The sequence below is a fragment of the Gasterosteus aculeatus genome, chromosome 10, assembly GCF_964276395.1.
Source record: "Gasterosteus aculeatus chromosome 10, fGasAcu3.hap1.1, whole genome shotgun sequence".
Lineage (NCBI taxonomy): Eukaryota > Metazoa > Chordata > Actinopteri > Perciformes > Gasterosteidae > Gasterosteus > Gasterosteus aculeatus.
In genome coordinates, this window is record NC_135697.1 from 957274 (window position 1) to 980863 (window position 23590).

At 46.5% G+C, this 23590-nt stretch overlaps 3 protein-coding genes, 1 long non-coding RNA gene and 5 other non-coding genes across 11 annotated transcripts; 8 read left to right on the top strand and 1 right to left on the bottom strand.

The window, feature by feature from the left end:
* Nucleotides 1-1549: 1549 nt before the first annotated feature.
* On the bottom strand, nucleotides 1550-3126 carry snapin (SNAP associated protein). Its single transcript, XM_040189237.2, has 4 exons — nucleotides 2991-3126; nucleotides 2577-2623; nucleotides 2336-2454; nucleotides 1550-1845 (listed from the first exon to the last, which is right to left on the bottom strand). The coding sequence occupies exons 1-4, from the start codon at nucleotides 3104-3106 to the stop codon at nucleotides 1738-1740; spliced, it is 390 nt and encodes a 129-aa protein (XP_040045171.1). The 5' UTR covers nucleotides 3107-3126; the 3' UTR covers nucleotides 1550-1737.
* Nucleotides 3005-8553, top strand: chtopa (chromatin target of PRMT1a). 2 transcript variants are annotated; one of them, XM_040189235.2, is made up of 6 exons: nucleotides 3005-3428; nucleotides 4296-4385; nucleotides 5435-5585; nucleotides 7118-7292; nucleotides 7382-7534; nucleotides 7617-8553. In XM_040189235.2, exons 2-6 carry the CDS (start codon nucleotides 4321-4323, stop codon nucleotides 7817-7819), a joined length of 747 nt encoding a protein of 248 aa, XP_040045169.1. In that variant the 5' UTR covers nucleotides 3005-3428; nucleotides 4296-4320; the 3' UTR covers nucleotides 7820-8553. The 2 variants fall into 2 exon arrangements, with proteins under 2 accessions (XP_040045169.1, XP_077937395.1); XM_078081269.1 differs by lacking the exon at nucleotides 3005-3428 and having other exon boundaries at nucleotides 4335-5585.
* Nucleotides 8554-11735: 3182 nt separating this feature from the next.
* On the top strand, nucleotides 11736-15952 carry LOC120826591 (uncharacterized). 2 transcript variants are annotated; one of them, XR_005713267.2, is made up of 9 exons: nucleotides 11736-11815; nucleotides 12478-12516; nucleotides 13404-13428; nucleotides 13598-13637; nucleotides 14111-14167; nucleotides 14680-14804; nucleotides 15231-15274; nucleotides 15483-15605; nucleotides 15858-15952. It is a non-coding gene; the product is annotated as an uncharacterized LOC120826591 (long non-coding RNA). The 2 variants fall into 2 exon arrangements; XR_005713266.2 differs by having other exon boundaries at nucleotides 15552-15605.
* On the top strand, nucleotides 13460-13529 carry LOC120827114 (small nucleolar RNA Z40). Its single transcript, XR_005713341.1, has one exon. It is a non-coding gene; the product is annotated as a small nucleolar RNA Z40 (small nucleolar RNA).
* Nucleotides 13803-13940, top strand: LOC120827117 (small nucleolar RNA SNORA8). Its single transcript, XR_005713344.1, has one exon. It is a non-coding gene; the product is annotated as a small nucleolar RNA SNORA8 (small nucleolar RNA).
* On the top strand, nucleotides 14197-14330 carry LOC120827123 (small nucleolar RNA SNORA18). The gene has a single exon (XR_005713350.2). It is a non-coding gene; the product is annotated as a small nucleolar RNA SNORA18 (small nucleolar RNA).
* LOC120827116 (small nucleolar RNA SNORA8) lies at nucleotides 14847-14984 on the top strand. Its single transcript, XR_005713343.1, has one exon. It is a non-coding gene; the product is annotated as a small nucleolar RNA SNORA8 (small nucleolar RNA).
* On the top strand, nucleotides 15310-15443 carry LOC120827124 (small nucleolar RNA SNORA18). The gene has a single exon (XR_005713351.2). It is a non-coding gene; the product is annotated as a small nucleolar RNA SNORA18 (small nucleolar RNA).
* A 2931-nt stretch (nucleotides 15953-18883) lies between the features above and the next one.
* On the top strand, nucleotides 18884-22188 carry txnipa (thioredoxin interacting protein a). The gene is made up of 6 exons (XM_040188696.2): nucleotides 18884-19672; nucleotides 19822-19897; nucleotides 20002-20149; nucleotides 20230-20589; nucleotides 20674-20976; nucleotides 21079-22188. The coding sequence occupies exons 1-6, from the start codon at nucleotides 19417-19419 to the stop codon at nucleotides 21124-21126; spliced, it is 1191 nt and encodes a 396-aa protein (XP_040044630.1). The 5' UTR covers nucleotides 18884-19416; the 3' UTR covers nucleotides 21127-22188.
* The last annotated feature ends 1402 nt before the right edge of the window (nucleotides 22189-23590 follow it).

Sequence of the window (23590 nt, forward strand, 5' to 3'; positions counted from 1 at the left end):
ATGAAGGACGGGTCATGACCGAAAGAACTGGGTCACGGGTACAAGCGGCCAAAATGGGTTTCCTCAGGAGAGTGGCTGGCGTCTCCCTTAGAGATAGGGAGAGAAGCTCAGCCATTCGTGAGGAGCTCGGAGTAGAGCCGCTGCTCCTTTGCGTCGAAAGGAGCCAGTTGAGGTGGTTTGGGCATCTGGTGAGGATGCCCCCTGGCGCCTCCCTAGGGAGGTGATCCAGGCACGGCCAGCTGGGAAGAGGCCCCGGGGAAGACCCAGGACTAGGTGGCGAGATTATATCTCTGCACTGGCCTGGGAACGCCTTGGGATCCCCCAGTCAGAGCTGGTAGATGTGGCCCGGGAAAGGGAAGTTTGGGGTCCCCTGCTGGAGCTGTTGCCCCCGCGACCCGACCCCGGATAAGCGGCTGAAGATGGATGAATGGATGGATAAAGGGACATTTGATTGATATTAATTAAAGGAAATGAACTAAAATGCTTAAGTCCAATTTGTCTGATCAATTCGTTTTTGTTGAAATGATGAAACCTCTATGACTTCCATTGTTGGTCCCGGAGTTCCACATGGTTCTGTGCCTGGACCAATTTTATTTACCTTTTATGTGCTTCCTTTTACTTTTACATTACATGACATGCCATTTAGCTGACCCTTTTATCCAAAGCGACTTACAATAAGTGCATTCAACCCAAGGGACATAAAGAAGAGCAAGAAACAAGAAAGTGCAATTTCATCAAATAAGCCAGTTTACAATTTGCTATAAATAAGTGGCATTACAAGTACAATTTAAGTGCTACAATTTGTTAGTCTTTTAGTCAAGGTAGAGTCTGAAGAGGTGTGTCTTTAGTTTGCGGTGGAAGATGTGAAGGCTCTCTGCAGTCCTGATGCTCGTTCCACCATTTAGGAGCAGGACAGCAAAGAGTGGAGATCTAGTCGAGTGTTTTGCTCTCAGTGAGGAGGAACAAGCAGTTTATCACATGCAGAGCGGAGAGTGCGGGTCGGGATGTCGGGTTGGACCAGGTCCTGGATGTAAGCTGGACCCCATCCATTCACAGCACGGTACGTGAGCACCAATGTTTTGAACTGGCTGCAGCCACCGGTAACCAGTGAGGAAACTTTTAACTATTTGTCAGAGGGTTACACAATGTTATCAGAAAAGACTGCATAAACTTTCATTGACGATTGAAGATTGTATTTCATGGTGGACTGTTCTGTGTTTTCTGATGCCAGATACAGGATTATTGTGATTGTCTGACAAACAACCAGATATTTAATGAAACCACGAGCTTCCACCAGGACATTATTTGCATTACTTTCAAAAGTACTGGAACTCGATATGTTCTGTCTACATACAATTTGAGTCATGAGTCATTTGATTTGACCAAAAGTAGATGCTGAAAATGCTAAATCAATAAGTGTTTAGATTTTTTGAATGTTGTTAACATGTCGATTTTGGTTTGTGTACGACATCAACATCTTCATTCGTTCTGAGTTGATTGGGTTATTTATGAAGGCCATGGGTTGATGTAGGGAAAGCAGATTCTGTTGTATTTTGTCATTGGACAGCTGCCTAACGCTGATCAGATTGCAGCCAGAATTTTTATTTTGAAAACAACATTGGACAAAGCATTGCAGGAAAGCACATTACTGGACAAACGGCTGACTAAACCAAAGGAAGGAAAGTCCTCATCCGGTTGCAGTTTTCAGCAATGTGTGAGGACAGAGCGGGAGCAGGTTCAGGGTTTACTGGGCGAGCGGGAGGTGAACACTCCTGAAGCCTCCAGCATGGTCTTTCGTCGAGCGGTCTCCTTGGCCACATTGTGGTTAAGTCGTCTCAGACGTTCCTGGAGACACAATGTTTAGGTCATGTGGCTGTTTTGTATTTTTTTTTTTTTTACTGTTTGTCTGTCTCTCTTTTTCTGTAGAGACACTTGTGCAAAAGCCAGATGTAAGAAGGTGTTGGGGACTGACTGACTTAGAGCGGGTTCCTCAATAAGAGGATTGGCGGTTTGATTGCCGCATCCACTAGTCCATGTGTCCTCGGGCAAGACATTTAACCCGAAAAGCTCCTGTAGCTTGCGACTGATGGCCCGGTTTTTCAGGGAGTAGCAGTTGTTACTACAACAACGAATAATTTCAAGTGTTGGTTGTAATATTGATAGGGGTACAGGTATTGTCAATGGTTGGAGTAGTAGTGGCTGTTTGAGCAATACCACTCAAAAGTACCGATATTTATACTCTTTTACCTCGGTCTCTTTAGCTGCCACATGCTCCACCAAAAAAGAAAGATGATCAAAAAAGATGTTAATTGGTGCAGCTTTCAGAGCCACTGACCTGAGCATTCTGCAGGATGTTGTTCACAAGCACCACTCTACGTCTTGCATTCAGCAGCTTCTTCACATAAGGGTCCAGGTCTAGAGCCACCTTTTGGTGTTCATTTATCCGGCACAACTCTGCAAAGAAAGTACATAAAGAGACAGACGAAAGATCCAATACAAACATGTTATTTAACGTAAATATGTCATAAATATGTCTCTATAAAAGCAATGATATGTATATGAATACAATAACGTACCTGTAGCCAGATTGTCTATATGTTCTCTTAGTTCTACCTGGCTTTCTCTGTTATGTGGAAATGAGCCCCATGAATCCAGCGGCAGATGGTACAGAGAAACAAAAAACCCAACAGATCAGTTCAAGTGTACAGATGTGCAGTTTCATCTTTTGTAAATACAAGAACACACATGCATCCAAACGACCACACCCCGAAGCTGAACACGTGATAGGAAATATGACACATGCTCAAACAATAAAGCCTTATACGTTCTAATATATGTACAAACAGTAACAACAACAAAGTAAAAAAAAAAAACACATAGCACCGGACCGACACATTCTTGAGTGTCACGAGACAGTGAAGCGGGTCAGCTCGAGGGGGGACGGGGGTCTCTGGACCATCCAGACAACGATGAAATACATCCGCATGTACCTCACTGAGTGGACGTGCACGTCGAGCTGCTGGATGGCTGGTCTCAGCAGGTCGAGCAGCCCCTCCGCGACAGCATCTTTGCCGGAGGAAGTCGTTACTACAGCAGCTGACGCCATTTTAGTAAACAAGCGACACTTTAAGCCAGACCGGAAGCCACGTCACTTGTTGATGACGTAGCAGAACGCTCCATTTTCTTCCAGTGGTCAGTAAATTGAGCTAGCAGCACCATTTTAGGAAGCATTTTGCATTTAGCCGGGGAGAGACTCGAATTCAGCCAGAGTTTGTGCATTTCTTCGAGCGCTCAGTCAGGAAGTTGGCTTACTTCAGCTTGTACTTGAGTACGAGGCTTTAAGGAAAGACCACACGGCAGCACCAGCTAGCTACCGAAGCTAACCCTAGCTGGCCGCAAGGCTTTTCTACACCGACGCACCATTCACTGTAAGTACAAAATACTGGAAATGGTTGTTGGAGACACTTCAATTGTACTCAGGCTTCATAAATTGATGTAGAATTTCCTAATCGGACCGCTGGTGTGATTAGAAGTCCACGCCGCCCGGCTAACTTAACGTGAATGAACTTGTGTGCGTTAGCCCCGTTGAGCTAATAGTTCCTCTGGGTGAAGTATACCGACTGATGGAAAAGCTGCTCTGTATTCTTGACTCCAATCCACATACTGAATGAGGGCATCTCACTTCTGTTAGCTAGCAATATTCCGATTAGATCGCGTCTCTCTGAGCATCGAGCTAACCACTCAGCCAGACGATATCACGTCATGGTCGCTTCATCTGGACCGTAGTCCAGAATCATCATGCATGTGCTCGTCAGAAGGGGACGTCTGCTTCCGTTTGCACATCTTCGATGAGCTCGCAGCTGTTAATACCAAGTGTTACTGTCATCCGGGATAGAGCACAATACTATTCCGAGCCATAGACGTCAACTTTTTAAATTTCAATTCCTTATCGAACTTGGTTTTGCCACCATTGACATACATGAACGATCACCGAAACCTCCTGAGCTACGTGACCAAAGCGCTGGTCCCGATTTAGGATGAATTGACAAGCTTCAAATATAAAAACGCGTTTCTTGGCGTGATCCACTGAGCTGATTAGCAGTTTTTCTTAACTGGCCCAAAATAGAATAAACCATCAGAAACAACCATGTTTAACTTTCCCATTATCTTAAGTGTAATACAAACAATGCAACAGCATGCTGGTAAATGTTGCCTCTCATGGCTTATTGCTGTCTACATCTTTCTGTCCTTCTGGCTGCCCTGTGACGTTGTTTTATTTTCTGTCCCGATTCCAGGAGCCTGCAAGCAAAGTCTGCCATAATGAGCGCAGCCTCCTCCCAAAAAGTTGTGCTGAAAAGTACCACCAAAGTGTCCCTAAACGAGCGGTGAGGCGCCACGCACCCTGTCAGCAGTTACACACCAGATGCAAGGGCCAGCCGTGGCTTGTGACCGTTCTAGTGCTCCCTACGGAAGGCTACTGTTGGGGGACCCGACCTGACATGGATGCTATTCTAGCCCTCCCCAGTGTGTGCACTGCTCACTCACCCTTGTTGGTTCCGTCAATGTTTTCTGACGAACCGGTGGGGTTGGATGTGATTGTAGCGTGGAGAAGAAGGGGCGGACCGAGGCCTGATATCTTGTGAGCAGTACACACACATAGACGAGGGGAGAGGGCAGTGGTTGTTCAGGCTAAGCGTTGGTTAGCCTATGCTGGACCGGACCACTGTCCTGCAAACGCTCCGGCACACCTGCTCACTTTTAAACGGCACAGTATACATCAAGTATACACCAAAAAGGGGAGAGGAAGGCTTAAGCTAAACCAGGATGATGAGGCACCTCTCAATCCTTTCAGCCTAAACCAGTGAAAGTAAAGCAAATGCCTTTTTTATCCTGCTTGTGTCTCTTTCTCTTCTCAATCTATAAAAGACCAGATACTCAGTCCCAGCTTGGACGTGACAAAGAGATCTCCTTGCCTCTTATCTGCCCATCCCTTGAGTCTCTGTGGTTTGACCACACGTCGCGGTCCTTGCTGTAAGTGGCTGGGTGGAAAGGCACTCCTCACGTCCAGGGCCTCTGCTGCTGCAGCGCCATGACACCCAAGCCTGGCAGCTGGAGGCCTGTAAGTGGCAAATGGCGTTCTTCTCTCCCTGTCTCTACTTCTGAGTTTTTCTTTCTTAGTTTGCCTTTCTTGTGCTTCTTTGAGAGAACGTGCTAAATTCAAGTATTAGTCATTCTGGATGGTCATGTCGTTGAGAAAGTCAGTGCCAACATCTGGAACATACGTCTTGCATAACCAAATGGCCACCGCCGTCTGCGTGGCTTCGTCCGTTCTATGAGAAATTGACTTGATGTGGAACCCTGCTTCCTCCTCCTCCTGCATATCCGCTGTCCCCCTCTTTTACTTCCTCCCTCTTTTTCCCTCCCAACTCCAAAGCTTCACTAACATGCTGAAGAACAAGCAGCCCACAGCGGTTAGCATTCGAGCCACCATGCAACAGCAGCATTTGGCTAGTGCCCGCAATCGCCGGCTGGCCCAGCAGATGGAGAACCGGCCCTCGGTGCAAGCAGCTCTGAACCACAAGCAGGTGAGGCCCACAGAGCCGTGTTTTAAGACACTGCTGCCATATTGAAGAAAAACTCCTGCTAGTATTTTATAAGAAATGTTTGCTTGATTCTCAGTGATTAATTACACCTTATAGTTTACTAGATTATTGGCCATTAGATGTGGTCAATGCTTGTTTCCTCAGTTTGTCTGCCTGGCTGGAGTCTCTGATAGCAGACAGCATTTACAGTTGCAATCAAAAATATTCAACCCCCCCCATTGCACATTAGGTTTATTGGCAAAATATACAATTTCTCAGCTGTTTGCAATAAACAAATTACACATGAATTGTTTAAGTAGTTTAATGAAACTGATATTACAAAGGTTTTGTCCAAATTCCAGACAAAATGCTACTTTTAATGAATGAATTTACTGCAGTCTCAAAATGATTCAACCATTTCATGCCGAGCATGAGGACAACATAAGCTGCAACTTTTGAGTTAACAAAAAAAAGTAGGCTATCATGAGTCGTGTGACGGGACATTTCTATTTACAAGCTGGAGATGTGATGGTAACCAACCAGCAGACGTGTTCAGAGGTCTGTGTGGTACCTTGTAGCTGCCTTGCGTCCTTCAGTGGATGGAACGGCCATGCGGCACTCCGTCCTCCGTAAGTTGGAAACATTTAACTGTTGGGTTAGTTACGGAACAGTGAGCCTGCTCCTTCGCTGCGCCTCCGTGTTTTGTTCTGGTCAAACCCGAAACTGGGTCCATATTGGTAAAACATCATTTCGATGACCAGTGGGTCAGACCGGGCTTTAGGGGACAATTCTGTCACGCCTTGTTCACAACATAAGCGATATCTCCTCTTGTAAAGGTTTGCCTGTGGGTGAGTGGGGAGCAGGTCGTCCTCCAATCAGAGGGTTGGCGGTCCGCTCCCAGGTCCTGCTGACCCGCATGTCAACGTGTCCTTGGGCAAGACAAGACCCAACATTGCTCCTGTAGCTACGACTACAGTGTGAGAATGTTAGTTACTGATGGCAGGTGTCACTGTGTGTGGTTCTCCTGTCATCAGTGTATGAATGGGTGAATGATGTCATGTAGTGTTAAAGCGCTTTGAGTGGTCAGAAGACTAGAAAAGCGCTATACAAGTACAGTCCATTTACCATTGTATAAATAATAGCGCTATCTAGTTTAAAAGTAAAAACATGGTTGTATGAACCTGTTCTAAAGGGAAAGTAACTTCTGATGACTTCTGTTGTGATCTGGTGCCATATAGAATATCAAACTAAACAAAACAACTTGTTTTTAAGGGGCGTGGCTTTTAACCAGAAATAACATTTTGACACTTCCTAACATTAACAATGCTTTAGCAGTTATTAATAACCGGTCGATATCTCTTTGATGGTTAGATGATGTTCAAGACACTTCAGCCCAAGTAGCTCGTGTGTGTCAGTGTTTCCCCCACCAACAGGGGGCACCCCCCCTCCCCCCTTTTTGTTATTTGTCCACGCACGGCAGTTGCACACTGACATTAATATTATATTATATAAATATTTCGTGAATCGCCTGTCAGAGCCTGAAGCAGCGCCTGGGGAAGAGCAACATCCAGGCCCGGCTGGGCCGGCCTGTCGGGACTCTGATGCGTGGAGGAGCTGCTGGAGGTAGAGGGGGAATGCGAGGGATGAGCAGGGGCGCCCTCCGAGGAAGAGCCAGAGGAGGAGTAATGAGGGGAGCCCTGTCCCTTAGAGGTGGGAGTCCACAACCTTTCCCAGTAACACAGATCTGATTCATGGTGTCCCTTGGTTTGCTCTGACTGATATTTCTTTGCTTTGCACAGGGAAGCGAGTGACTTCCACAGGGGTCCCGATGAGAGGTCGTGGCTTTGCTGGCCGTCTGGCAATGCGTAGAGGAGGCCGCCACCGCGGAGGACTTCCCGGCAGAGGAGGAGCTCTGTCCAGAGGAGCAGCACGAGGTGGAGTAGCAGTCAGAGGTCAGAGGATGATTTAGTTTCTCTTAGCAAAGTCAACTGGATTGGTGCTGTTCAGTCACTGTTGCTGTGTGTTGGTGGACAGGACGTGGAGGACTGCGTGGGCGCGCTGGTTTCGCCGGGCGAGGTGGTCGTGGCCGTGGACGAGGTCGAGGTGTTGGCCGACAAGCTGTAACCCGTGAACAACTGGACAACCAGCTGGACGCCTACATGTCGAAGACCAAAGGCCACCTGGATGCTGAGCTGGACGCCTACATGGCCCAGGCAGACCCCGACAGTATGGAGTGATGCTGGAGGACACATGCAGAGTCACTGCACAACTGTACAGCTGAACTCGCCCCAGAGTAATGGGTGCAGAGTCGATCGTTTGTAATTTAGATGAGCAGTGACAGTCCAGGACTCTTAGCTTTGGAACGGCAAGAAATCAAGGTTTCCCTTGATCATGCTTCGACCACTACTCGGTTCTACATCTACCTGCTCGTGCAACATCCCTTTTTAAATCTGGATTAAATGTATGGAGGGACCTTTTTAAACATCAACAAACTCTGCCGTCTGTAGACCTCATTTTTTTATAATTATTTTTCCTCTTTTAAAAAAAAAAAACTATGACCAGAGAAACGCTTTAAATGTTTAGGACAAGATTCTACAACGGTCAATGATCTACATGATGTGTTTAAACTTCTGTTGAAACCATTTTTGAAGTACACCCGTTTAATTTTACATGCGAGTTTAGCACACGTGTGCTGAGAGCTTTTGGGGGATTTATTCATTGGCTTGTCTTGGCAACATTTACAAAACTTTTCTAAAATATTTGTCCAAAGGATGTAAGCAAAAGGTTTCCATTTGCCATTGTTTTGTATTTGAACTATGTAGTACTTTGACGTATTTAGTTCCTCTGTATCTTCCACCCGACGCATTCTTCAGTGACATGCTGACATTCTTAACTTGTTCTTGAGAGCATTTGTATGACATCCAAAGCAAGTGAAATAGGTTTTAATTAAAACTGGAGAGGATTTCCCTAATTGTGTCACTTGAATGCATTTATTTTCTTTACTTATTGTGTATCAATAAAATAAGCGGGTATGTCCAAAAAAGGGCTCATATTAGATGTGTACCTGGGGAGAGGAAGGCCTTCAATTAGGTGGGAATGAGATTTTAAGGGGTTTTCAACCTTAGTGACCCCTTAACGTTGCTTGTCATCAGTTCCATACATGTACTGGACTTGGGTGGAAAGTACCATTAAGCTGCATAAGAAATACCCCGATGTGGCAGACTTGTGTGTCTCCGGACAGCAGCAGGGGAACAGCTGCTGGGTTTCTATTTTAGGATCCTTTGGGCTCCTCACCAATAGCCATAGCACACGACGGATGTTGTCAGGCCTCTAAGTATCCAGTCATGTTTCTCACATTCTGTATGTTGTGCATGAGGGGAAAAGGGTGATTTGGGATCTCCTTCTGTATCTCAATAATTTTGTCTTGGGTAAAGTATTTCACAAGCAAATAAAATAGATTTGAGGCAAGCATAGAAGAAAAATATCTTTTATTGGGTAAATTACTTGTCAGCATTATCATCTTTTACAGGTCATTTAGCTGACTCTTTTATCCAAAGCGATTTACAGTAAGAGCATTTCAACCATAAGGATACAAAATCAAAAGAACAAGAAACAAAGTGCAATTTCATCAAATAAGCCAATTTATAACTTGTTATAGATAAATTGTACTTATGGCTCTTAAGTGCTACAGTTAGTGTTTTAGTGGAGGTCTTTAGTCTGAAGATGTGAAGGCTCTCTGTGGTCCTGGTGTCTTCAGAGACCTCCTTCCACCATTTAGGAGCAGGACAGCAAAAAGTGGTGATCTAGTCGAGTGTTTTGCTCTCAGTGAGGAGGAACAAGCAGTTTATCAGATGCAGAGCGGAGAGTGCGGGTCGGGATGTCGGGTTGGACCAGGTCCTGGATGTAAGCTGGACCCCATCCATTCACAGCATGGTACGTGAGCACCAGTGTTTAGAACAGGATGAGCCACCGGTACCAGTGAAGAGAGCGGAGGAGCGGAGGAGTGTGGGAGAACTTAGGTTAAAGACCAGTGGAGCTGCTGCATTCTGGATGAGCTGCAGAGGTGGAATGGTGGTAGCAGGAGACCTGCAGGAGAGAGTTACAGTAGTCCAGGAGGGAGATGACAAGAGCCTGAATCAGTACCTGCGCCGCCTTCTGAGTGAGAAGAGGACGTATCCTCCTGATGTTGTAGAGCGTGTATCTACAGGATCGCGTTGTCGCAGTGATGTTGGGAGTCAGGGAGAGTTGACTGTCGAGTGTCACGCCGAGGTTCCTGAGAGTAAAAGTGGGCATTTACCCGTTGCCAAAATTAACAGTCAGGTCCTGGGTCGGAGAGTCTTTTCCCAGAAAGAGAAGTAGTTCAGTCTTGTCGGGGTTGATTTTCAGATGGTGGGCAGATCCACTGAGAGATGTCAGTCAGACAGGCAGAGATCCGTGCCGCCACCTGGGTGTCGAGTGAGGGACGGAGAGAGTTGGGTGTCATCGGCATAGCTGTGGTAGGAGAAGCCATGCAAGCAAATGACAGCGGCGAGAGAGTTGGTGTAGAGCGAGAAGAGGAGGGGACCCAGGACGGAACCCTGAGGAACTCCAGTAGTAAGATTACAGATCCTCGCCAGGTTACCCGGTAGGTGCGGCCCTCTAGGTAGGACGAGAGAAGAGAGAGAGCAGAGCCTGAGACACCAAGTTCCTGAATGGAGGAAATAAGGATCTGGTGGTTGACTGTGTCAAATGCAGCAGAGAGGTCCAGAAGGACGAAGACAGAGGAGAGAGAGGAGCTCTAGCAGTGTGGAGTTGTTCTGAGACAGCGAGGAGAGCAGTCTCTTTGGAACGGCCTTGAAGCCTGACTGGTGGGGGTCAAGGAGGTTGTTACAGTGGAGATAGGAGGAGAGTTGGTTAAAGGTCGCAAGGGAAGAAGAGAGACCGGTCTGTAGTTGTTTTCTTCAGAAGGGTTGAGGGTAGGTTTCTTCAGGAGAGGGTTGACTCTTGCCTCCTTCAGAGAAACCAGCCAGATAACAGAGCATTGTTGATGAAACAAGAAGGTCAGGAGCGATAGATTGTGGAATATGTGATGGAATGGGGTCAAGCTGGTCGGACGGGCAGAGGTTACTAGGGTAAGAATTTGGTTAGGAGACAGGGGGGTGAAAGAGGAAAGTGAGGGTGATAGAGGTGAAGTCAGTGGGACGCAAGTAGTAGGAGGTGGGTTTGAGAAAGAGGAGCGTATGTCAAATATTTTCGGGGGTAAAATAGTTGACAAAGTCTCCTGGAAGAAGGGTGGAGGAGGACTAGGGGGTTCGAGGAGGTTGGAGAAGATAGAGTTTTTTCGGGTTAGAAAATGAGGACTCAATTCTGGATTGGTAGAAAGAGATTTTGGCTGCAGAGAGAGAGAGAGAAGAATTTGAAACGCAAGCAGGTCATCAGGTCGTGGCACCGGTTGAGACAGCCACGGAGCCAGAGGGGATTTACCGGTCTGTCGTGTCGTACGAGGACAGAGAGAGTCTAGACTCTAGAGGAGGAAAGAGTTTCTGCAGTCTCTGCAGCAGCGTTCGGATGCAAGAGTGAGAAGGAGTCAGTAGAAGGGAGATCTGATAGAACAGAGGAGGCCGGAGAGGAGGGAGAGAGGGAGCAAATCTTAAATCGCATAAGCGGGTTATAAGTTTGGGAATTTGTGTCGGCGAGGTATTAGTGACTCTGTTGTTTTGATAAGTTCTGTATAAATATAATTTTGCCCTTTATTAATACTATTATTAAATTGCAAATAGTCCCCTACTACAAGACTGAGCCCAAAAACCTGGATTATTAACTGGACAAAGGATCCCCAGAAGGATCTAGTCTTTTTTTACGTTTTTTGCAATGATCTCCTGCATTTACTGACATGACCAGACAGCTCATATTCCCCCTGGTGCTCTATAAAGTAATTATTAGAGCACAAAGCAAACTGGAGACACCAGACTTCACATCTGCTGTCAATCAGAAAGGCAGTGGTCAGTTTCGGACACGTAGACAGTAGTCTTGTGACTTTAAAACAAGGCAAACAGGTCCATGGAGAACGTATTTGATATTCGGCACTACACAAATCATTTATCGTTTATGGGATTTCCGAGCTGCCCTGAACGCGCGTTCTTGTCGGAAAGTGGTTCCAACTGACGTAACTCTCCCTATAAAGGCATTCGCGCCTCGTCATTAGCTCCTCTTACCCCGGTCATCCGAGTGGACTCACAGCGGAGACAATGCAGGTAACGATACACGTTAAGCTGAAGTATTGAGCCAAACCAAAGGGACACCAGTGTGCGCGGCGCGTCTGCATGCGGTCAAGACATGACTTTTGATTCTTTATTTAGTCGTTAACCGTGTCGTGCATGTACTTGCGAGCAATATCCGCTAACTGCTAAAGTAGCTAACGCAACCGCGGACTCGTTGTATCGCAGGTATGTAGTCATTGGGTTCGATGCATCCTCGTAAGGCTGGAGCCTATAAAGGACGCATTTACCAAGTAACTTTTGCAAGTAACGTTACAGCGTTAACGTGGGACCGTTCTGGCCGAGCACGCTCGTGCTCCACCGACTAATGCCGGACATCTGTTCTTAAATGGTCTGAATAGACAGAATATTAACTTTACTGTGGCCCTAATAAGCACAGTGGCTTTGTGCGGATTTGAGAAGTCTTCCTGGCACTTGGCTGTTTTTTGGCGCGCACCACGTGTCGTATCGGGCCTCGCACGCCGCGGTGCAGACTCGTCTGCGGGGTTGTCCTGTGCAGTGGGCTGATCCCCGACCAGCTGTGGCTATAGAACGACAGGTTTTGCTTTCACCTCTGCACTGCTCGTTGCTGAACTGTGACAATGAGGCCTGGCACATGTCCCACTGTATACGACTGATCTAAACGCGTGTCTCTGCAGGATGTCCGCATACAGCTGCCGGCTGTGCTGCGACCCGAGGTGAGCATCACGTGCTTTCTTATAGGGGGGATTTTTCACATTTAGAATTAGCTACGTTATGTTGTAGACTGTTTTACGCTTTAATTCAATAAAGCTCTTCCTCAACGGGAGCAGCAGCTTGTAACCAGAACTGCGTCGTGCGCCCGGTGAGAGCTCTGGTTCTGTCTGGTGGGCCGTGGAGCTCACACAGTGCGCAGAGAGATTCGTTCCCTTGCAACCCACTGCTGTGCCCTCTGCAGCAGTGTTACTTATGGGAATGGACAGCTGTTCGCTTACAAATAGTTATGTTCCCGAGTGCCGGTGAATACACTGATTTATGAACGTGCAGTCAAGACATTTCTGAGATCCTCTAATAGCAGAAGGCTTCTTCTACCAGGTGATCTCTTCTAGGCTGCGGATGATAAACTCATCAATAAGATGCTAAAATGTAGCAGTTGGGCTAACTCAACTTTTGTGTGTTTGTTCACTGAAAGAATAAAGTTTTATCACAAATCATGTCAACAATATGATTTTCAAATTTGCATTAAATGTTAAAGCATCTCTGCTTATGGCAAACTTATTTTAATTTAGGTGAATTATGCAAATATTTAGTTTGTTTCCAGCTTTGAATAGTTCCAGAATTTCGCAATGCTACCTGACTGTAAATGAGGAACCAGGATTGTTTAAAAGGCCGTCCATTGTCTCTAATGGACTGTTCTGCTGACCCACTCAAGTTTTCCAGAGCAGATTGTTTTGAATGACACCTTCTGGATGGGGTTCAGATGTTCAATTATGACTTTTCGGAATAATTTATTCCATGTGGCTTTTAGCCTGTAGGCGGTCAGTGTTTTGGGTTTCAAATGAGTTTCTTCACTGGGGATTGAAGTTTGTCTGTTCTTCTCTCTCAGGGATTGTGGACCTGAGGCCGGCTCGGTAAGTTGAATATTCTGCGAGACAACCTCTTTGTGTCATGATGATCGGCTAAATGTTCAACTGCTCTGAAGTGTGATTGACATCTGCCTCTCTGAACCGCATGCTTGCGTACTGATGAGTATGTGGGTTCCTCTAGAACATGTGGTCACCTTCCTCCTCCTTTTTGCAGGTTTCCTCCCTGCACTGGTCTTCTGACTGATTGCTGTCATGTAAGTTCTGAGGCTGTGCGTTCTCACTTATTTCCATAAAGCCAACCTGCTTAGTGGGTGAGCGACCAACAGGATGGCAAACCAGACGCATTACGTGGTGTCTTCAACTGGCCACAATAAATAGTGACATTTCTAATGGCTGCGAATTGACCAGAATACAACCAAAGCACTGTGTGGTATCTGCAGCCAGTTGGTTCCTCAGCCGGTTTGTTCAAAAGTCAGTGCTAGAACAACTCAGCGTCTGGCATCGTTGGTCTCCATGCTGCCTGTGTGTGGAGTCCTGGTATGGTTGTTGAGACACTACTTAACTAGTCAATGTATCAACTTAAGTGACTCATTTTATTGTGTTGACTTTAAAAGTGTTGTCTTTGTTGTGCAACTGAATGGCACAACAAGCTGCATTTCTACAAAGATGTCCTTGTGTGTGGCGGATTAAAACTTGTCTAATGGACCATTGTTTTGTCTTGTCCCAGGTTCCTGCTGCATAAAGGCTTGCATCCATGTACCGTACCAGGTATTCAGGCACTCAGGTTGGTTGAAGCACTTGGCCGATGGTGGAGCTGAGGTCTATCCCGACGGGCCTTTCACTGTAGGGCCGTGTCGTTGGAAATGCCTCACACAGTAACTCTGTAGTATCGCTTTACCCACATGTTCACTGCCATGAGCATAGTGAGATATAACTGCAGAACACGAGTCTCTCCACCAACCCCTCAAAGTCCTGCAGTTTGTTTAGTTTACAATTGCCTGCACACGGCGGCGTTCTGCCCTGACGGGCGCATACAGACGTGCATGCAAGCCCAGAGCTCATTGCAAAATGAAATGTTGGCCTCTGCTTTTGGTGATGAATAAGCCTTTTAATGATAAGTTGAACTTAATTTAAATGATTTGGATACCAGCGCCTGTTCTAATGGTAGGGCAAACGCTCAGTTGGTTGTGTGCAAGATGTTAGCATTAACTTTTAGTAAAGGGGTATAAATGATTCAAAGATTAAGAGTTTGACCTGTTTTGGAAAATGTTTTCAAACTGAATTTTCTGTCTAAAGGAGTCAGCTGAGGTGGTTTGGGCAGCTAACAAAGATTCCTGATGGGCGCGGCTCTGCAGGCAGGACACGCTGAAGGGTTCACATCTCTCACTGTGATGGCAGACTGAGTCTCACAAGCTTTTGTGGTAAGAATTCTTTTCGTTCTGTTTTACCTAGTTGATGACAAAAGCACTGTGTGGTATCTGCAGCCAGTTGGTTCCTCAGCTGGTTTGTTCAAAAGTCAGTGCTAGAACAACTCAGCGTCTGGCATCGTTGGTCTCCATGCTGCCGGTGTGTGGAGTCCTGGTATGGTTGTTGAGACACTAAAGTCAGTTTTAATGCAGCATTTGTGTAATGCTCATCAGGCACTCCAAGGTGTCTTTAGTGCAGTGAGCAACATTTTTAATGGTGTCCTTCTGAGTAGTCAGTTACTGCTCAATACACCCACAGTAAGCACAGTAGTAGTAGTGTTTGCTTTAAAGGAGCTTTCATGCACCTCTAGTCATGTGTTCATGATTGAGTACTGAGAAAGCGATCATAGCGTTCCTCACACAAGCCTTTCGTTCCTCTAGGTCTCTGCTGCTCCCTGCAGGTCTCCAGTAGGCGCTGACTAGAGGTGAGTGAAGTAGTCTGGTGGTGGTGACCCGTGGAGCTGAGGTCTATCCCGACGGGCCTTTCACTGTAAAGCCGTGTCGTTGGAAATGCCTCACACAGTAACTCTGTAGTTTCGCTTTACCCACATGTTCACTGCCATGAGCATAGTGCGATATAACTGCAGAACACCGCGGCGTCTTGTGTAGTTGACGGGCTACATTTCCTTGCAGGTCTAAAGTCTGGGAATATTGTCTGAGTTAAAGATGGGTGATTTGGCTGAAATTCCAAACTTTTTCCAGAATTGTGGAAGCTTCCTGGAGTCGTGGCGTGAACAGTACCAGCAGCCTCTTGCAGTAAGTAGTAAAAGCTGTGTGCTTTAGTGGTTGGTCATATACCAAGGCTCTCGGGACTCCCCATTCCTGATCTGCTGTGGAATTGACCAGAAAACAAAGTCCATCCCACTGGGCTTCTCCAGCAGCCTGCTGAGATGACCTGCTGGGAACAAAGTCTCCTGTGTTTGTGTGTGTGTGTATGTGTACTGTGAACATGGTGTTTAACTCACTGATGACAACCTAAAAGCTGGACTGCATGTTTTCTATTTGCAGGTTGATGGTGACGTGACATCGAAGCTGCCACTACTTTGTTGCATAGAGGTCATTTGAAGTCAGTCTATTAATAAATGCAAATTAAAGACTCAGAACTCTGTCACCACGTGTCTCTGTTCTATATGAAATGTGTTATTTCCCACTTATTGAAAATCACTCGAGAGCTTTCGGCACTGTCGTTAAGTGTTTTTCTTTCTTTTCTTAAGCATCTGAAAAGTGGTGCCTTAAAGCCAACCAACGTTTCAAACGTGTTGGGTAAAGGTCATGAGCAGCTGCTGTAGTGGCGCAGTGCCTCCTTTAGTGGGCAGTGTACCGATTCTTGCAGGAGGACCACAGCATGTCTGCAATAAAGAGGACACATCGATGTAGCCTTTGCAGGCCAATAAAGTTTTTAAAGGTTATTTTTCAAACTAAAACATTAAGTTGACTCCGGTTTCTAGTTGGTATCTGATGGGATTGTAAATACAACTGTTAATTTAGTTTAAAAAGAATGCCACCTCAAGGCCAGAGCTGCAGTCATCAGTCTAATGGATCAACAAAATATCCCAACCCACTTGTTTTTGTCCTCACAGGATGTGCTCTGCTTCAGAATGTGATTACCTGTAGTATTACGGTGGGAGGTGCAGCTTTCTAAGCATTGGCATTGAGAGTTCAGTCTACATTCAGAACGTGGTCGACTCGTGCCTGCTCACCCGGCATCGCCTTGTTGGAACCAAAAGATTTATTTCACAATAAATCCAAAAAACGATCCTGTTCAAACGCACAAGTATGCCACCACGGAACTACCAGCACATTGGTCAACCGCCACCTAAACACCTCAAGGTCCGCGCCTTCAATTTCAAGCTCTTCCTGGCTTCCCCCAGTCTTTAATCCACCGTGGCTCCAATCTCATTGCTTCCAGGCTGGTTTCACCTGGTACTTCCAGTCAGGATACAGGGGAGCAATTAGGGGTTAGGTGTTTTGCTCAAGGACACTTGGGACATGGAGCAGCTGGGACTCAAACCGCCAACCTTGTGGTTCCCAGCTCCCCCTCTACCCCATGCGGCAGTCAATTGGTATCTGAAAGTATCACTAGATATTATTAACTTTTGACGAATAATGCAATTAATACTAAAATGGTTATTGGTACTTCTCTTAAATTCTAAAGGTAATTTAATGTTAACAGCCAGTTGGAGCTGGAAAGGAATCTCTTTGAAACGACTCCAGACAGCTGTCTTCTGCCAAATTGGACTTCTGCACCTACCAGACACGGCTTAGAAGTTGCAAGGACTCCTCAAAGGAAGCCGCACCTAACCTGGACCACGTGTTGAACGATCGACAAGCATAAAGCTATGCTAATATTTGCTAGAGCTAGAGGGACAAGCGAGTGTGATTAAGGCTGGCTAACATTAGCTTAGCGTTAGGTTTATTTGAGCCTGGCATACTATGAACACCTTCATTTGCGTTATGGTCAAAGCGGTTTCATGCTACCCAAAGCTACCAATGCTCCTTTCTGTTTATACCCTGTTCCCCAGATTAGTTTGTCTATGTAGTTTATATGAAGAAACTCCAGACGAACAAAGGACATCTTGGGTTGAAAAGTAATAAACTAATAAAGAAAAAGCGTGAACATCCCAGCTGTGGATCTGCCCAGACCAAAGTACTCAACTGTCTATGTCTAAGCGACCATCTCCATGTGTGTATATATATATACATACACACATACAGGTATGTACACAGATCAAAAAAAGGTATGGTAGGCATTGTCCACGCCCCTCGACACGTGACGTCTCCTGGTGCGTTCCATGTACCATGTTATTTTGAGTCGATTACTAAATATGGTGGTGCAACGTGGTAGTACACTGGATGGTGCGTTCACTGTAACTTCGGATTTTAAAGTGTCCGCTAATGGACGTGGCAGTGCCATCAAATATTACACATAATGCATTTATTAATAATAAGATTTGTGAGCCAGGTTGTCAGTTCATTTACAATATTCTACATTGTTCAATTGAATTTCCAAAGAAGTCTTAACTTAATACACAAACTTCCGGCCAGGTCTGCTCATTCAGTACATTATTTAGTAGTGCGGTGGTAATTCATCCTTAACGCTGAGTACTTTAAAAGTGTAACGCTGTGAAATAAGTAGGTGAAGGTTCACAGAATGGAACAATGTGATCTCATCACATCAAAAACAGCTTCTAGACCAAACCCCCAGCAACAACACTGGGCGGTGCAGGTCACATGATACCACATGCACACATTACAAAGTAAACGACTTTGAAACTGGAACACGTCTCACACACACACACACACACACACACACACACACACACACACACACACACACACACACATTAGTGTTATTGGTGCGATAGAGGGAGCCGTGGAAGGACTGATGATGAAAGCTGTGTCGAAACACAACTTTCTCAGAATAAATGAGGTTCCATGGTGCACCAATCTCTCAATCTTCACATGTAAGCGTGGGAAAATAACACAATTGCATGTCTATAATACCTCCTGATGAAACAGCCGTTTGGTTTGCAACGGTAGTAAATTCTACTGTTGCAAACCTTAAAGATATAATATGTATTCCTAATGTGAATGAAACACTAGCTTGAGCCAGGAAGGGGATCCGGCTGGACACTGGGTGGGGGACCAAGCCACCAACACCACCAACCGAGGACCAAATGTCTGGGACACAACAAAATAAGATACAAACGAGGAAAAGCCTCAAGACAGCAGGTCCACTGCAGATACAAACATTGAGTGGGGTTCTTTTTGGATCTGTGCACAAACACAGCGAGCACCTCATGTTATTGCAACTTTGTACGCGGTTGTATACTTATGTCTTTCTACTTGGTCTTTTGTATATCTATATCTATATAACTATATAGATATAGATATATATGGTTTGCTGATTCCTGCATTCACTTTATTGTTTTGGGAGGCAAACTTATGATTCATATTGTTAACACCCAAATCCTGCCCCTCTCTGCAGAGTGGACAGATTTCCCATGGCGGGCCCAGATTAGTTTCGAGGAAGATACACCTTATCTTGCCAACTGTTATTGTGCTTGAGGAGTGCATATTCCGAGTGTAAAGATATTAGGAGTACCCAAACTATGGCTGAATAAACCTGCAAACCTGTGACAACGTTTGGTACACATAATAATGTTATAACATCTCCGGTTCGTTGTGGTTCGGTGTGTTGTGAGAGCGACGTACTTCTTGTATGTCGCATGTATGTGTGATAAAAACGGCTCTCGGGTCTGTTTACTACCGACGTTCTGCTCCCAGAGTCTGCTTCGCTTCCTGTGCGCGCATCTGCTGAGCACGCGCTACATGCTCGCGGCCACGCGGTGTCCACGCGTCGGCTCCGGGCGCTCATTGGCTGAAGCCGACACAAACAAAGCGTTTCCGCCAATCAGAGCCGTGTGCACGCGCTGAGCCACGCCGTTCATACTGGCCGCTCGTGTCTCGAGCGAGACGCGTCCCTTAAAAGCAGCGGCCGCTCTTTGTTTACAGCAGAGTGGACGGACCGCGCACGCACCGCGTCGGATATCTCGCAGCAGCAGTCATGGTGGCAATGGCGAAGAGAATGAAATGCTTTCAAATCGTCTTTTCGGACCCGAGCAAGACGTTCTACTGCGGCGGGGACAAGGTGTCCGGCCGGGTGGAGGTGGAGGTGAACGAGGTGACGCGGGTGTCGGCGCTGAGGATCCTGGGTGTGGGCTGCGCTAAGGTGGAGTACGCTAAAGGGAAGCAGCGGTGTCGCCAGGAGGCCGAGTACCTCCGGTACGAAGAGGTGCTGCTGCTGGACGACCACCCCGCGGGTACGGCCATTTATCAGGGTCATTTGCTTCAGATGGGACCCCCCCTGTCTAGAAGCAGTTCCCTGTTGTTTTGAAGTCGAGCAGCTGCTGGTGTCGCGCAGCCACAGTCAAGACAACCTTTGTAATCATGTGCTATTTACGCTCTGCAGACGCCGACGGATCAGTCGTGTTGAGGCCCGGCAACAGATACGAGTACCGCTTTGGATTTGAGCTCCCCCAGCAAGGGTGAGCTGCTGTTTCTATTCCCACCAGCTGCCCAACGTGGCGGCGTGTCGCTGCACTGTACGGAATGCCGTCGGCTTACATTTGCTTCCCACATGCTCTCGCAGGCAGCTGGTGTCGTCATACAAGGGGAAGTTTGGCTTTGTCCAGTACGACGTGAAGGCCCTGATGGAGAGACCCCACCAGCCCACCATCCAGTGTAAGAAAGCCTTTGAGGTGGAGGAGCCCCTGGATGTCAACACCCCAGACCTTCTGGTGAGTTCACTGCTCACTTATCATTACAATGAATTCAACAGTCCACTCGAGGTGAGTCTTACCGGTACGTGTCTCCTCAGTCTCCGACAGGTGGCATGAAGGAGAAGAAAGTCACCTGTATGTTCATCCCTGATGGCCAGGTGTCACTAAATGCCAAAATAGACCGGCGTGGCTTTTGTGAGGGCGAAGACATCTGCATCAACGCCAAGTTTGAGAACACCTGCTCCCGCATCGTGGTGCCAAAGGCCGCCATCATTGCCAAACACACCTACCAGGCCAATGGCCGCACCAAGGTTTTCCGTCAGAAGCTGTCCTCGGTGCGCGGCAACCACATCATCTCCGGCATGTGTGACGCCTGGCAGGGAAAGACCATCAGGGTGCCAAAGATTAAGCCGTCTATGCTGGGCTGCAACATCATCCGTGTGGAGTACGCGCTCATGGTAAGCTTTTGGTCTCTGCACCCAGCCAGACAATCAGCTCCTGTTTTCGAGAGCAAAAATCAATGTTTCTGATCCTTTTGCTAGATTTACATTCACATCCCCGGGAGTGAGAAGCTGATCCTGGAGCTGCCTCTAGTCATCGGTACCTCCGGTCTGGGCAGCCGCAGCAACAGTGTGAGCAGCCAGGAGGGGTCGGTCAGCAACGCTTCCCAGAGCTGGGTGTCCCTCCGGCTGCCCTCCGAGCCTCCCAGCTACTCTGACGTCAGCCGCGACTTTCGCCTGGAACAGCCCCTCACGCCGCTCCTGGACGACTTTGACGGTGACGGAAGCCCCATCTTTATGAACGCCCCGTCCTTCCAGTTCCCACCACTTCCGGCGTACACTGAGGTAGGCGTCTCCACGAGAGGACATGGCCCTTCCCGTCACACTAATAGGAAATGTTCTTCACTGTGATTCTCCGATATCTAATCAAGCTTCATCTTTTTCCAGGCGGAGGAAGATTTCCACGGCAACGCACGCATGTTGCCGGTCTGCTGAGGTCCTGCAGGGACTCAAGAACCCTAATCTAGCTCTCAGGGACCGTTGAACTTAAGCACTTGAAAAGGAGCCGGAGGTCCAAACTCTAGAAGAGATGTGTTGGATGGAGGAGTAGAGCCAGGACTGTGGAAAGAGGCTCGTCTGCTCCGCCAAAAGGCTTCATCAGCTACGCTAAATCTTCCGCCTGGTGGCCTTCAGGCCGGGGGCCTGGTGGTCGAACCACATGGGCTGCGTCACGCTACGTTTCTGAGTAAGCTGTCGCTTCTACGGAGTCAAGGCGCTCAGGGTCTCACTCCCCTTCTCAGCCACTTTATGACTTTGCCTTGGGGGGCCGAGCATTGTTTGAGTCAACTCCCAGCCTGCTGCAACGTCTCCTTTCATTGTTAAGCGTGTTCTTTCCTCGTTGACATTCCCGTCAAGCCCTGTGTCTTTAAGGGAGTTCACCCGAGGAATCTACCGCTCTCTTTTCCAGTTCAGGCAGTTTGTGTTGCTGAAAACAATTTGTCAGGAACGTTGTTGCCTTTCAAAATTAAAGCATGTAGAATAATCTTCCTTGGCTGCTAATACAAATGAATGCAGCATTCATACTGTCTTATGTACTTGTGTGTTCATAAATATGTATGTTACTCCTGTTTTTTTTTGCACTTTTGATTGATGCATTTTGCTCTCCCACTGCCTACCAGACTTCCGTGTGTTATTGTTAGTTTGATCTGAGTGGATTCTCTGGAGGTATATTCCTCCTAACTATTTGGAACCTCAGCCTGATATCCAAATCCCGGCTTGGTTGGCTGTCAAGTGCCAAACATCATCCATACAATGAACACACTCCTACGCACCTTTTATGAGGAGAATCGTTGGATCTTCTGTCAAAGACAGCGTTGACCTCTGAGACCTCCGGTGGGGGGGCTCCAGCTCCTGTTCCTTCAGGGCACAAAGAAAATCACTGTTAAAGACTGATTAGTGAGAAAATATGTTTGCAATGGATTCTTCATACTTATAACGAGTACTTTTTTGTATAAAACCCCATGGGTTCTTTTTTTATTAAAGAAATGTTGAGAAATCTCCAGCGTGTTTACTCTTTACTGTGTAAATAATCAGTTCCACTGGCAGGTCCTAACGTCTCCCCGTCAGTCTGACTGGATTTAACATGTAGCGGCTCCACTGTACCTGACCTCCTAAAAGCCTGAACGGCCCCTGTTTTCACCTCAGCTGCCTCTGTTTAGTCACCTTAAAAAACAAAAACAAAATACTTTTAATGTATTTTATGCTTGTTTTGTTAATTTTCTTATAATTGGCCAAATGCCTTTTTTATGTGTCAAGTAAAAGTAAAGATGTTGCCAGGTTCCAAGACGAAACATCCGCACAGATGCAGCTTTACCATCTTGTATTTTTTATTAGAATAATTGAATATTCCTACTTATTTTCCACACACTCAGAATGGATGCATACTGTCAAATAGTTACAGGCACTGTTGTTGTTGTGGGACGCTGCATTTTTCCCTTTCAAATGCTGTTCTCTGGCCTGTGTTGCTGACGTGTGGGAGCGGCTGAGGGCAACAGATAAGGAAGTTGTTCCTCTGTGAGTCACTGGGTGGGGGCTGCTGCTTCGGGCCTGTCGAGGGCCGCTTCACAGAATGGGCAGGAGGAAAGTCAGTACGGATATTCATGGTCCTCAGAGGCCATGAATACAAAGGATTAGTGCTGTGCAACGATTAACATTTTCATGCAATTAATGGGAGAATTTTCTTTGATTCATTGCATTTCTATGCACACATTTCAATAAGGAAAGTTTTGTGTACATTTATTTATGGAAACCCTTCAAACAAATAAGGTGCTTTTTAACAGTATTCCCTCAACACAGTAGTAGTTAAAATATTTTAGTAAATCTTAACTTAAACATTTATGTATTGAAATCAAATACAAAGCCAAAGCTATTTGCCCCTTTCTAGTTTGTTATAGAAAAACAAGTTTCCCTCCACGATCATAATGGACAAGTTCATATTTATAAATCTGCCTGTCGTGCTTTTGTATTCAAGGAGTGCTTGAACCCTACATGGATAATATGAGCGGACCCCACAGTGATTAATACAGCACACCTGCTGCTAAGCTATCTTAGACCCTCCTCAGAAAGCCCCCCGGTAGAGGCTCTGCTTGTGTTTATAGAAGTTCGGTTTCACTTTCATAACATTGCTCTCCGTTTAGTCCACGCTGACACCCTCAAAGGCGTCGAGAAGGTCCCTTCCAGCAACAAGGCTTTATGATGGAGCGTGAGGATGAGTTGGAGAGTCTCACAGTTCCCTGTTTGTTAGTCCAGTAAGGAGAAGCCAGTGAGGGGTCTCGTCTCTGTTGTTTAACACAATCGGTTGGTTTTAAAGGACCACAACGTGGGACACTTTCAGCACGAGTGTAAAGTTCATATTTCATATATATATACACATAGCAGAATATACATATTTTCTTGTTCA